This window comes from Cercospora beticola, chromosome 4, assembly GCF_033473495.1.
Source record: "Cercospora beticola chromosome 4, complete sequence".
NCBI classification, from domain to species: Eukaryota; Fungi; Ascomycota; class Dothideomycetes; order Mycosphaerellales; family Mycosphaerellaceae; genus Cercospora; species Cercospora beticola.
In genome coordinates, this window is record NC_088938.1 from 2,546,868 (window position 1) to 2,560,790 (window position 13,923).

The window sequence follows — 13,923 nt, forward strand, 5'->3', positions numbered from 1 at the left end:
CGCCGGCAAGATCTTTGAGGCACTGCAGTCAGGTATCGAGAGCTGTTCAGCTGTTACTGGCGCTGTATGCTGCACAATTGATGGATTTGTGCAAGATGGAAGCAGCTCTCCAACGTCCGAGGCACTTGTCTATCGCCACTGGCATCGACGGACCTGGCTCCAGCTATGATACGCAATACGAGATACTGTGTCAATCTAGCAGAGTCAGCGTCGGTGGAGGTGCCCGATGGAGTATGGCTGCGATGAAGAAGAGCGAAGAAAGAAGAAGTTGGGACGATTTGAAATGCGGCCATCAGCCCACTTCGCCGCACCTCCGGGCTCGCAGCGTGAAGTGGGACATGGTTTTGTCATATGCAACGCTTTTTTACTGCAACACCTCCAAACCGAAAATCTCCCATCGTGCCATTTGATCTGATAATCTGATCGTCACCGACTGCGACGCGTCCAGGTTGTTGCTCATGCGAGTCTGACGTTGCTTATCAACTCCATTGGCACCTTCGAGTCCTCCTTCCACCCCTCCTCTCCATCTCCTCCTCTTCTACAACACCACCACTCCCAGTCGCCAAAGTGTTCTCCTCCGCCTTTCGCCGCGCAGGCTCTCGCCCTCTCCGCTCTGCCATTAGCCTGCCCGTTGCTGCAGCAGGTGCTTTCTACAAGCCCTCACCCTCCGCTCCCACCTCTCCGATCCTCTCGCAAACCGCCTCCAGGATGACACACTCCAAAGTTGTCATTATCGGCTCCGGCCCAGCAGGCCACACTGCTGCCATTTATGCCGCCCGCGCCGACCTCCAGCCTGTCCTCTATGAAGGCTTTCTCGCTTTGGGAATCGCGGCTGGTGGCCAGCTCACGACAACGGATGAAGTCGAAAACTTCCCTGGCTTCAAAATGATCAAAGGAACCACACTCATGGACAACATGCGCGCTCAGAGCGAAGAATGCGGTACCACAATTGTCAGCCAAACTGTCGGAAAGGTCGACTTTAGCTCGCGTCCCTTCAAGTTCTGGCTACACCCAATGGGTGACGAAGAGACACTCGAGCCTGAGACGCACACTGCTGACACGATAATCATTGCCACCGGTGCTAAGGCCCGCCGTCTAGACCTTCCTGGTGAGGAGAAGTTCTGGGGCAATGGTGTCTCTGCCTGCGCAGTCTGCGACGGATCCCTCCCTATCTTCCGCGAGAAGCCTCTGGTTGTGATCGGAGGCGGTGACAGTGCTGTCGAGGAATCGCTCTACTTGACCAAGAAAGCGAGCAAAGTGACTGTGCTCGTCCGCAGGGACGAACTCCGTGCGAGCAAAGCCAACGCTCGCCGGCTGAAGGAGCACCCTAAAGTGGAGATCAAATGGAACACGCAGGGTGTAGAAATTAAAGGCGAAGAGGGGCCAAGAGGGTTGATGCAGAGCATGGTGATCAAGAACAATAAGACTGGTGAGCAGGAGGAAATCCCAGCCAATGGGCTGTTTTATGCCGTGGGTCACGATCCCGCAACGCATTTGTTCAAGGGACAATTGAAGATGGACGAGGATGGATATCTCATCACCACACCCGGAACAACAGAGACGAATGTTCCAGGTGTCTTTGCTGCCGGTGATGTGCAGGACAAGAAGTACCGGCAAGCTGTGACTTCGGCTGGTGAGTTCAGACCCCTTGTATTGAAATTGCATCAGTTTTTACTGACATTTGATGAATTTGTAGGCTCTGGATGCATGGCTGCTCTTGAAGCGGAGAAATTCCTCGCTGAGCACGATCTTGCTGAAGGTGGCCCAGAGGCCGATAATGGTGCCAAGGCTCCCGTGTCGAACGGCGAGGCACCAGAATATCGCCAAAATCCTTTGCTGTGAGCGAAATTCTGATCTTTCGATAAAGCCCTGGAGATAAGCGGCTGTTGCATAGGCTGCAAGGGCAGACACCAGTCTCTTGAAGATGATAGAACCATGACATTGTCACCATAGAAGATCGTTTATACCCGCCATGGCAATTGAGTTGAATTCTTCATCTGCAACCTGCCACTATTGTGAACAAAACAATCGCATCGTCATTTGACGGGTACAGACTGATGTGCATTTTTTGTTTTGCAACTACAACTACAGATGCCGTGCCGTTCTACTGCCACTCAAGATTTAACAGCTTTAGCCTTCGCCGCCGCTGCAACCCGGTCAGCTTCCTCCTTAATCTTCGCCACAGCCGGATCTTCTCTCTTCAACGGCGGCGGCTCTCTCCACAAAATATACACGCTCTCCTTCATCTTGATCCCCGGCCATTTTTGCCCCGGAACAAATTTCCTCAAAATATTCACAGCGTTGACGTAGTACTCTTGAACCGTATGTCCCCAATCTCCAAACACAGGCGTGAGAGGCAAAAGCTCCTCTTCGTCTGGATCAAACGTAATGCCCGCAAACTTCGAAACTGTAGCATAGCGTTGCCAGGGCCCGATGACGCGAGCAGGATTCTCAGCTAATGCGTATTCGAATTGGAGCCAGAACTCGGGTTCGAGGAGAGCAGTTTGGTTGTCTGATTTATCGTATTTCCATGTTCGACGAGTTTGTTGGAATTTTGTGATACCGGTCTGAGTTGCGAGGTTTCCGAGATGGATTTTGTAGGGGACGCGATATTCGGGTTCGAGGCGGTGGAGGAGCCAGAGGGCTTGGCCGCCGGGGTAGTTGAGAGTGCTGATGTAGAGGCTTCCGAGGCTAGTGAGGAAGGAGAGGAGTGTTGTTAAGAGTAGTAGGAGGGAGCCGAGGCTGTAGAGAGTGGATTTGGCGCGACGGGTCCAGATATGACTTGCGCTGCTGGAGGCGATTGCGGTAAGAGCCGGAATGGTGTAGATTATGAAGCGCCATTCTTTGTGTGGAAGAAGGCTGTAGAGGGCGATGAAGGCGGTTTGAGGGATGAAGACGTCTCTGCTGACAGGCGAGTTGGCAATCGAGAGCGGAATGAGGAGAAGGTAGGTAATTGGGTTCAGGAGCAATCGTGGCAGGGCGTTGAGGAAGTAGAAGTGTATCGGGCTTGTGCCCCATTCGGAGGATTTGCCCAGGATGGTGTTGTAATAGAAGCCCGCCCATTCAGGCCAGAGCGGCCATTGTTGCCAGAAGAAGGAATCGATCGTGACAGTCGTGAGGAGGCCCAAAGTCAGACCAGCTATGCCCGCAGGGACAATCTCCTTCTTCAAGGAGATCTTCTGTTGGTAGAGCAGATACATCGTCTCAGCAGCCAGCAAAATCGCAACTTCAGATCGAAAGAGCACTCCAGCAAGAGTAAGCAGGTACAATGCCAGTCGCCTCCTCTTCGAACTTCGTTCCGTCTTCCACGCCACGGCTTTGGCGAGAATCAAATTGCGCAACGCCAAATTCGTCAGGATGAATGCGAACATGTTGGGCAAGGTCCGAGAAGCGTAGAATATGACATGAAATTGGCTAGCTTGGAGGAGGATGTACCACCTCCCTGCAGTTTTGCCAAACGCGGTGTCGACAGCGCCTTTGACAAAATGCAGACCGGCAGCATTTCCGAGGCCAAGGATTGCTCGAACGAGTAATTGGAGAGATGTCTTGGAGGTGAAGAACCTCCTGAACGGGCCTGCGAGGCCTGCAAGGACCGCTGCTCCAACAAATGTTCGAGGCACGGAGCCTGGGAAGGCTACATGATCGTAGTTGGCAGCCAAGGAGGAAGTTGTGTTGCCGAATGGTATTCCATGAATGAGAATATCGTGGGCTGCTTGGATATTGAACGATTCTTCAACTTTGGTGTACGGAGCCAAGACCAAATGGAGGAGAATTAGTGAGGGAATGAGGAGATCTAGGATTGCGTCCCCTATAGGTGAAGAAGTGTTAGTGGCCGACATGCTGACAGCATAGGCTGCATCGTACTCACCTAGCATCTTGTACGAGCCCCTCTGGCCGGCGAGTCTATGTCTCCGATCCTGTTGATCAAAATAGCCGATTTGTAGAGCACGCCAGGAGTAGTGGTTCGAAAGTGACATTGATGTTTGGCATGCACCTTCAACAGTCGGGTGAAGGTCAGATGTCTTGGCGAACAAGCAGGGCTGAGAGCGACTTCCATTCGAGGGTCCATCGTTCGGGAATTGACGACACCTCTCTTCAACCACGCACAAACAGATACATTGCTTCACCACTGCAAACTTCTAGCTCGCCGACAGCACCTCTTCAAAGCACACCATGGCTACCCTCCTTTTCAGCTTTGGCGGCTTGTTCCAAGGTACGAAGATCTCCATCCCTCATCACTCCATTCCTAGCTAACACCTCCATTAGTCTCCGTCCTCCTCATCAACTCCCTCGCTGTCCTCTCCGAAGACCGCTTTCTTGCACGCAGTAAGCCAGCAATCGAACTCTCTTCCGCGTTCTAGCTGTAGTAGCATACTCACCTTCAACCAGTTGGCTGGGGCACATCCCAACAATCCGAGCCCTCCTTCGGCAGCGGCGGCATGCAAGATCCCACCTCCCTGAGCGCCAAATTCGCCAACTTGATCAACTCCGTTCGCACTCTCATGCGAATCCCATTGATCTTCCTCAACATAATGATCATCATCTGGGCCGTGGCCTTCGGTTGAGGAGGAACAACTCAAACCTCGAGAGCAGAGATATATAAAAGAAAACACAGCATCTGCAATATGAAGTCGTGGTTCTGAGGACAAATCCGATCAGATTTTTATGACATGATGCGGAATATCGGCGAAAGAGAGGCCGGTGAATTGCAGGGACAAGATGGGGAGCAGGACAGCAAGCACGGATGCATGGTACTCACCATGTGACAAGCCGGCAGGATAACCGAGCCTGCGAGTAAGGAACGCTTCAAGGTCACCATCCAGCAAGATATTGCGAGGCGTGTGCAGTCCACCGCACCAATTCGCCCATGACATGAACGCGGTGGACGAAAACAAGCCAGCGCGGCAAGGACGAGCAGGATGCGGAAACCGGCCTTCCCTCAGCAGACGAGGACAACCACAATGTGGGATCATGTGTCTGCAGCAACCAGCGATCAACAAACCATAGACATTAAAGGACATAGCCCAGGAAGAGAGCAGCAAAGCCCACAAATCAACATGAACGTCACAAAATCACGAACAGTGCAATGGTTTGAATATACCATTTCCAAATGTCATATCCTTCTCATTTTCATCATCATTCCCAAGGTCCTATCTTCTCTGAAAAGATATATACTATGCACAAGAAGAAACATCTCATGTACAAGAAGTGTTGTTCCTTCCTTTATTTCTTTCGTTCTGTTCCCAAGCTGTTTTGGTCCCCTGTCGTCGACCCTTCTTCAGTGAAGACCCAAACCAGAACAGGAAAACCAAGGCATCACAAGCCCCAAAATGCGTATTCCATCCATATCGCTATGCTCGCATTTCAAAATCATCATTTCCTCTCCACCCTGTCCAGTTCGTCGGCAAATTTCTCACCGATGCTGATTCCTCTCCTCCCCATGACTTATAGACTTTCGTCTAATGCAAAAGACTCGACTTCTTCCTCCCCAAACTGAACCGATTCTTCTTGTGCGTGTGCGTCCCATCTTTTCCTCTACTTTCCCCTCCCGTCATCGCCCTTGTCGGCATTGGAGGCACGGGAGGCGAGGTGACCTCATGCACATTCGGCGGCGAAGGATTCGAAGGACTGTAGACGTGGTGGTCGTTCCCGACCTCGTACTGCGTTCCCATGGGCGTCGTTTGCACAACATGATGTGTCTTGTAGTCCCCACCAGAATGACGTTGCTCATGTTCATGATGAGTGGTCGACCCGTTCGCGTTCTTGAAGAAGAAGCCCTTTTCTTTCTCTCCAGATTCCTCCCTCTCTTTCTGCTGCTGCTGTAGAGTATGAGAAGGTAAGGGCGGCATGCTCGGCGTTTTTTCGTGATGAGGGGACTGCGTCTTGTCCTTCTTTTCAAAGATGCTAGGTTTCTTCCGCAAGCTGATGCTCGTCCTGCTGAATCTCGAAAATCCGGATTTACGCTTCTCACTCTTCTCTTCTTCACCGTTCGCCGCAGTGGACGTGGATGCTGTGGTGTGTGATGTGCCATTCGCAGCATTGCTGCTACTATCGCCGTTCTCGCGGCCGCGCGACTCAGCTTCAGCTGCAGCGGTGGCCTTGGATTCTTCAAGAGCACGTTTGAGGTTTTCCTCGGTTTGCTTGTATGCCTCCATTCGCTTTCGCGACGCCTCGCGGTACTCGGCCTCTTTTTCCTTGAGAGCGGCTTTCTCTGCGGCCTTCCTTTCCTTTTGCTCCGCTTTCAACTCCTTTTGTTCTGCTTTGAGTTCCTTCTTGCTCTTGGTTGGCATGACAGGCGCAGGAGGATCGTTGAGCAAGGCGTGCTCGAAATTGGGTGTCGTACTCGCATGTCGAATCGGTTGCATCTCTGCATATGCAGGCTCTTCTTGGATCGGGCTCTGGACATTGGTATTGGCATGGAACAAGCCATTGCCGAATTGGGTCTTCAGAGGAGAGGTCAGACCCTCCTTTGAGTCTCCTTCAGATGTTCTTGCAGCCGCTGCTGCCGATGCGCGCTGTCCTTCCATTTCTTGTTCTTTGAGCATCTTCTCCATAGTAGTCTCCTGGTAGAAGAGCACATACGCACAAGCCAGTTGCTTCGCGTCTTGGACACCGGGAATAGGCTCGCCTCCGAAGAATTGCTGAACGTAATCCTTGCTGACTGGCTCAACCAGCTCATCGTCAAACAGCAGCCAGCCTCGATCCTCGGTCTTGACAATGCTGACATAATGGCCATGGTACGGTCCTCCACCAATGTGCACCACCACAGAATATAGCTCGTATAGTCGATCCGGATCCTCTGCTTCGTCCGTGGTATTGAAAAGCCGTAGATAGAAGGGATACACGACCCGGTGAAAGAGCTTCTGTAAGCGCTGCAAATCCTCCGTGTACTTGAATCGTTTGAGATGTAAAGCCAGGATTCGTGGTAGTCGCTTAATCTTCATCCTCTTCTCGGCTTCTTGCAATCCACCACAATTGTCGCAATGAAACTTGTTCCTTTCGCAAAGCATCTCCTCCTCCGAAAACTTCCGCAGACAAGAGGTGACGGAACTATGAGCATCCAGATCCACAGATAAGTCTAGGAAGGCCTCGTCTCTCTGTGAAGTATTTTCGCATGTCAAACATCTGGTTTCTGACGTGAGAACACCCTCGAAGAGATCGTGAACCCAGTGTGTGTCCAGGGGCCGGGCGGCCGCGGTTGCGCTTTGCGTTTTAGTCAGAGCGAGGTCCTTCGTTTCTGGCGCACTTCCGTTCGCGGAGGGTGGCGCAACAAGCTGAGGATGCTGCTTCGCGAACAGCTCCACATTGTCCACCACTTGGTTCAGTAACAGGTTCAGAAACTCATGCGCATCCTGGTGCATGGCCGATCTGAACATCTCATTGTCTCGTCGTAGAATCTCCAGAAAGCGGTGCGGACTGACCACTCCAATCCGTGACTGATTTTTGATGATGGCTTCGAAGATGTCTCTTAATGATGTAAACAACGACTCTTCCATGCCATAGTCGCTGGCCTTTTCCGCCTGCATATCCAGCACTGGACCATCTGTCAATGCCCTCTTCTTTCTGTTATCGGGTGAGTTCTTGTCCTCGTCTGGTTTGATCCCGCCCGGCCCAGGTGACCCAGGCACTGTCACTTTCCGTGCGGGTGATGTAGGGTTCGGGTAGGGTGTTGTTGATGTTCGCGGTGATAGCGGCGCACCATTCGATTGCTTCGAGCGTACTTGTTCGAGGAAATCAGGCGATGGGAAGTTGATGACATTTTCTCGAAAGGGTTTCGAGTAGTACAGACACTGCACTATCGAGTTGCAGTAACTGTGATTGATCCGTCAGTTGGGTCGCGAGGGGACAAGAGAAGTCGCAAGCTGCGCTCCGCTGTCAGAGCAAAGCATACCATGTGGAGCCATACTGTCACTTGTCAGCCCATGCGCTTCAACATCAAACGGTCTACTCACATTCTCGAAACCAAAGTACTTGTCACTGCCATCGGGGCGAATCGGCTGTCCCGCAACGTCGGCAAGGTGCTTCTCCAACGGCGTAGGCACTGGCGCATTTGGATCTTTCTTCGCACCATTCGTTGAACTCGTCGTCTTGTTGGCGTCGTTCTGCGCGCGCATGCATTTGTCAGTCTCACATCATGCTTCTCCCATACCAATCACAGTCCGTGAATCGCTGTCGACCACGGCTTCCTGCGGGCCAGCAGCAGCACATAAGCTGCCGGAGTTCTCAATGTCTGACATACCGTGCTGCTCGTCTTGAACTTGCCAAAGAACGACATGATCTATGCCCACCAGTGTGGCGCCGACCAGGCGGACCGAAGAAGAGTATGTTACAGATTACAATTATAGCAAACTCGGTCCTTCTTTAGGCGACACTGTGCGGTTTGCGCCGAGACGGTGGCAGCGATGGCGGTCTCAGGTCGCAGCAGCAGAAGCAGCAATCAGATCTGCTTTCCTCTATCTCTTCTCTTGCGATCGTCCTCTGTCGAACGAGGACTCTAAACTGTCCCGCTATTGCCTCTGCTGCTACGACTTCTCACTTTGCTGCAAGATCCTTCGCAGCTCACATCCACCAATCTCGTCCCACCACTCATCGGAGTGAGATGAGCCGGGGGGTGTGTATGCGAGGCACAGAAGGAAGGCCGGTGTGGAGGAGGATCCCTCAATGCCAGAAGTGACGTAGCTTGTGTTGCCTTCCCTGGGGGTTTCGGGCGACGGAGGAGGGCGGCGGCGTCGGCTGAGGCGGTCCCGAGTCCAGCGGCGGAGGCTCAGCGACAGCAGAAGGCAGCGCGGTGTTGTGAGATGTGCGGCGGACGCTGGAGCATGTCTGGCGGGTGGCAGTAGGAAGGAGGGTGCGCGAAATGCACGATTGTGGCGCGCAAATGGGAATTACGAAAGGCTCCGGGCTGGGAGTGGTCTGGCAGGTGGGCAAGGGCGAGACGGCGGCACCGAAGCGATGCCTTCGCGCAGCAGCACTAAACGCGCTTCTCCGAGAGCTGGTAGCGCTTAGCGAGCGGGCAGTCTGTCCTCGCGCCGGCGATGGTGGAGAGAGCCGGGGGGTGTACGTGTTGCGGTTGCGGTTGCATCAACGCCGTCAGTTTGCCCGCCAGAAATCCTTCGAGAATGGAGCGAGCCAAGCCGCGCGCGGGTGGTTGGAGCAGGAGTGATGATGAGATGGGAAGCTTCGCGTGGTGGAAGCCGCATTTACGGACGAATGATCTCGCTTCTTCTACTGCTCACTGTGCAACAGCATCGAACATGTCAACATGTCACCGTCGCTCAATTGTCCCAGCCGCCAGCCTTTGGGGTCTCCGCAGCACGTGGCATCTCGTGCACTTGACGCACTCACAGCTTGTCGTGTCGTCTAGCACCAAACTCAATCGAGAATCTGGACTGCAGCACGAAATTCTGCCGTCGGTTTGCTACACCCGCCCAGGAAATATTCCCATAGCCTTGCCTTGTCGTCTATGCATGCCTTATATAATACAGTGCAAACACTTCACTCGCATCACAACTCCTAAAGAGACGACTCCCTTATAGTTTACACAACTCCCTAACCCTCCCAACTATATCGCTGAATCGCAAGGTTCAACAATATAGCAAGCTTCTTCCATCGAGGGCACGCAGAGGTACAGCAACAATTGCACCTTGTATCTTCTCCACAATCCCCCGAGAAGTGCCGCCGACTCCCGTCCCGGCTATCCAAGCATAGCACAGCACAAAAATGTCTCTCGCTGATAAATACACAAATCTGAAGACGAATTAATTACTGATCCATCAACGAGTGAATTGCGGGAACGATGCAGCATCTCCTACAGTACCTCTCGTCTAATCTCCAACCGAAGCAAATCAGATTAGCCGCGAACGAAAAAGAGAAAGGACCAGAGCTCCGTCTCCGTGGAGGTAGTCTAGCAAATGCAGAAGTTCCATGCACGAACGGAGCGCGGAGCTTCTCCGCTCCCACTTGCTTCCTTAGGCCAAAGCAAAGTTGTACTTCCCAGTACAAAAGTACAGTACATTCGCTCGCCGGAAACAGCGTATCATCCCACGCGCGAGAGATCTGAGATCTGTGACTAGCCGTCGTGACCAACAAGATCCTGGAATTCTGGAGTCGATGCGCCAATGCAGCGTGTGTTGCGAAAAGCTTTCTCTTCCAAGTATGCATCTACAGTCGAATCTATAGAAGTCGTATGCTCTGTCTGTGTCTGCGCAAGTGTACATATGTATGCCGGTACAGCCGTTCCCGAAAAAGAGGGAGCTGCCAAACAAGAAGTGTCCCAGAAGACACCGCGCATGCATGTGCATGTCCACATCTCCATTGTCCTTCATCGAACGCTCTGAACGCTGACCAACCCAAATGCTCCCATCTGCCTTGAAGCAGTATATTCATCATCACTTCTACTGATGATCCAGCACCACGTTGTTGCTCGTGTTCGTCTTTCTCTTACTCACACCCACAATACTCTGCGAGTACCCAGACGGGGGTGGATGTTTCTCAGCGTACTCTTTGCGAATCCTCGCCGCATCCCGATCCCACTCCGCGGACTTCTCCTCATACTCGCGTCTGGCGGCATCAGCCGTTTCTTGTGCCGCCTGACTTTGAGCGACATAAGGTTGTTTCTCCTCTTCTGATGCTGTGCGCCAAAGCCGGCCGACTTCGTTGCGGATCATGTTCCTACCATCGATCCCAACTGTGGCCTTGGCCGTGTCCCACTTGTCTTTGGTGAAGAGGATGAAGGGGTTAACGCCGGGACGTGCAGGTTTCACAGGTCGCTCGCCCAGTTGTCCGAGGATGGTAGCCATGACGGCGGCTTCGTAGTCGAGGTCTGACCCATCGAAGCTGGGCGAGACCCAAAACGAAGCATCTCCTGCGCAGACGCTTCTTGCCGGAGGACCAGATGGCTTCCTCTGAAGCGTAGGAACAACGTTGGTCTCGAGGGCGCCCTCCTCTTGCTTGATGAATGGCTGTGAGTGTGGCATTGCTTCTACCGACGCAATGCTGTATCGCTGATGCATCTCTGGTCTGGGTGCGGGTGGTGGGACAGCGGGCGCCCAGCGAGAGCTGCTCTCCTCTTTCATAGGGGCGGGTCCAATTAGTGGATGAGGCACTGTGATTAGACCAGCCATGTCGTCAATCACCTCTGATGCAACGCGAAGTCCTGACAGGAAAGCGCCGTGCACGGTAGCAGGATGCGTACCACAAGTGGCCTCGCCTGCAAAGTGCAGGTTACCGACAGACCTTGACATCAGGTCGTAGTCGCCTGGTCGCGTTTCCGGAGCGACGTAGGAGTATGTCCCGCGCGTAAAGGGATCCCTCCTCCATCTGGTGACGATGACTTCAAGAGGTGCTGGGACTTTGACATGCGTGAAGACACCTTGCAATCTCTCCGTAACTTCGCTCATCAATGTACTTGTGGGTGTCCATTCCGCATCGTGCGCAGCATTTCCTGCCATCAAGGCGATGAGCATCGGTCGCCCGCTAGTCTTTGTAGCATTCCATATCAGATAGAAACGTCCTCTTCTACTCGCGTAATCGGAAGGATCGAGGCTCGCGGTGTGCTCGGCTTCGTTCAGCAGGCCGAACATATCACGGTCGCTGTCCCAGAACGGTTTGTCGTATAAGAGAATGACCTGAACGTGTAAGCAGATTATCATAGTGCCTGTAGAGAAAGACGTACCTTGTTCAGCAAGCCGAAGCCCATGCGATCGATGGCACCCTGCTTCCAGCCTGGCAGCGGAGGGTCAAAATCAATTGCATTGGACTTCAGCACGCCGAGCGGTGTCGTGACGATCACCTCATCAGCTTCGTATACCTCGCCGTTTGTGCAGACGACTTTGGTCGTCAGACTGTCTTCAGAGGCCCTCCCATCATCGTAATGGATGCTGTCCACGATTCGATCAAATCGTACGTCGAGCTTTGTTGGAAAATTCATCAAGCCGCGCGGCACTTGGGTGTATCCTCCAATGATCTCAGAATGCGCACCCTCGAATTCGTTCCCAGTGTCTTGATCGTGGCCACTCAGACTTAGTGAAGAGACCGGTGCTGCGTTCGCATATTCGAGGTTGGCGTGATGCCAGTTTAATAACCTCATATCTTGTGGTGTGATGTCGACAAGGCCTTGATATTGGTTGATCGCTTCGTCCATGACTGTCCCAAGCGTAGGATAGTCGCTTGCTTCGGCAATGCGATGAAGCGACACGCTCTGATTGCGAGCCACTCCCTCCTTCACTTCCCAGCCCATGGTCCTTGCTGCCCGAGATGCGCTGCTCCTGGCACTTCCAGCCTCTTCGATCACCTGACTACGCCCTGTGAGCTTCTCAGTGCCCGGAGGAGCATTGCGACGGCGGCCTCTACGGTTGGCGGGCTTGTGTGACTTGACGTGCGCCGCAGTCAGAGGCTCGAGCTCGAAGGCAGTAAAGCCATTGGCAGCGGGATCTCGATGCCTATTGATCAGATCTTCGTCGCCCCTCAATGTGTCCTGCTTTTGCGGCTGAACGCGAAATTCGCCCGCCCTATCCGAGATATCAGTGTAGAGCTCTGTGTTCAATATATCCCTCCGCTCATCGACTGGCTTGCCATCGGTATCGTAAATCGTCAATGCGTCTCTCATCAAGTGGTATCGAATGCCCAGCTGGCCGCGTATGATGATGTCCAATGGGTTGCCATGCTCGAACCCAGTAACGATCATGGCGCCCATTTCCGCCGTATTTCGCAAGCCGTCTGGCAAGCTTCCTCTGACCTGACTCCTCAGTGGTTTCGAGTATACACGCCCGCCAATTCGTTTCCGACCTTCGAGAATGATCACACGCGGAGGTCGCTCACCCATGGCGATCCACTTGGCAGCTTCCTGGGCGAACAGACTCTCGAGTTGACGAGCTGTCGTCAGCCCAGATACTCCTGCGCCAATGACCACTACTGTCCTCTGTCTGGTTTCTCGTGGATACCGCTTTGGGAGCGATTTGTCCTTTGGTACTTCCACACATCCGAAGTTGATGTAACCATTTCTCGACAACCACTTGTGAGCGACTTCAGCCAGTCCAAAAAACCGGCTCTCTTTTGCACAGCCAGCCGCTTCCTCGCGTGAGACAGGGCACAATGGGTTCTGCTGCCATAGTCTGAGGATTGCGTTTCGAATGTTGAGGTAAATGGTCACTTCTTTCGACATTAGAAGGTCCATCAGAAGTCGATTCTCACCAGGATCGAGAGCATAGGGATCTAATCTCGACTCGTATGCCGCTTCGATGCATTGACTAGCGAACACATCTGCAGAAACTCGTGATGGTATTGACGATCGAGGGCGGAACTCGACGGCAGGTCGTACGTACTTGGGCATTTTGGGTGCTTTGGCAGATGCGACTATCCCTGATGGAGTTGTCACATCTGCATCCATTTCCAAAGGCCTGACTTTCTTGGGTCGCCCTCGCTTTTTCTTTGGCGGTAGCCCGGGATGGGTCTTGTCGGACAGCCCATTGTCAAGCCCGATTGAGGCAGAAGGCGAGTGAATCGAGTGAGCTTCGGGTAGAGAATTCTTAAAACTCCTGTCAGCTGATCGCTTCCTGGAGATCGATGTTGGTGCTGCATTTTCGATGGTAGGGTCTTCAGCGCCGACGGACGAGCACATGGACGATATGCCGGTGCTTGTCGCAGACTCCGAGGAGCCATATCGCTGCCATTTGCCATTGGCATCAAGTTGCCACCGCTCCTTTTGCACCGATCCAGAGGCATCTCGATCGAATACCTCTGTGCCGGTCGAGGATAAACTTGAGTCGTCCTCCTCCACGACCGAAACTTGAGGCATTTTGATATCTGCGCCTAGTGCCCCAGTCACAGACTCGGCTACGGGAGCCATGTGGCCATCGTGTTGAACGACACCCGTCATCTGACACGGTATGCCGTTCAAACAAGCAGGATGTTGGTATGTGTGTT

General features: G+C 53.1%; 5 protein-coding genes across 5 annotated transcripts; 2 read left to right on the forward strand and 3 right to left on the reverse strand.

Annotated features, from left to right (window-relative positions):
- Positions 1 to 708: 708 nt before the first annotated feature.
- Positions 709 to 1,842, forward strand: CYS9 (Thioredoxin reductase; the record flags this gene model as incomplete). The annotated part of the gene is made up of 2 exons (XM_023597459.2): positions 709 to 1,633; positions 1,697 to 1,842. 2 exons carry the CDS (start codon positions 709 to 711, stop codon positions 1,840 to 1,842), a joined length of 1,071 nt encoding a protein of 356 aa, XP_023452272.1.
- Positions 1,843 to 2,114: 272 nt separating this feature from the next.
- RHO25_006647 (uncharacterized protein) lies at positions 2,115 to 3,875 on the reverse strand (the record flags this gene model as incomplete). The annotated part of the gene is made up of 2 exons (XM_023597460.2): positions 2,115 to 3,808; positions 3,869 to 3,875. 2 exons carry the CDS (start codon positions 3,873 to 3,875, stop codon positions 2,115 to 2,117), a joined length of 1,701 nt encoding a protein of 566 aa, XP_023451863.1.
- Positions 3,876 to 4,173: 298 nt separating this feature from the next.
- Positions 4,174 to 4,565, forward strand: RHO25_006648 (uncharacterized protein; the record flags this gene model as incomplete). Its single annotated transcript, XM_023597461.2, has 3 exons — positions 4,174 to 4,213; positions 4,267 to 4,326; positions 4,390 to 4,565. 3 exons carry the CDS (start codon positions 4,174 to 4,176, stop codon positions 4,563 to 4,565), a joined length of 276 nt encoding a protein of 91 aa, XP_023451864.1.
- An 894-nt stretch (positions 4,566 to 5,459) lies between these two features.
- On the reverse strand, positions 5,460 to 8,275 carry RHO25_006649 (uncharacterized protein; the record flags this gene model as incomplete). Its single annotated transcript, XM_065602816.1, has 4 exons — positions 5,460 to 7,812; positions 7,892 to 7,905; positions 7,953 to 8,102; positions 8,240 to 8,275. 4 exons carry the CDS (start codon positions 8,273 to 8,275, stop codon positions 5,460 to 5,462), a joined length of 2,553 nt encoding a protein of 850 aa, XP_065458888.1.
- A 2,119-nt stretch (positions 8,276 to 10,394) lies between these two features.
- RHO25_006650 (uncharacterized protein) lies at positions 10,395 to 13,876 on the reverse strand (the record flags this gene model as incomplete). The annotated part of the gene is made up of 2 exons (XM_023597463.2): positions 10,395 to 11,627; positions 11,675 to 13,876. 2 exons carry the CDS (start codon positions 13,874 to 13,876, stop codon positions 10,395 to 10,397), a joined length of 3,435 nt encoding a protein of 1,144 aa, XP_023453051.1.
- Positions 13,877 to 13,923: the final 47 nt, after the last annotated feature.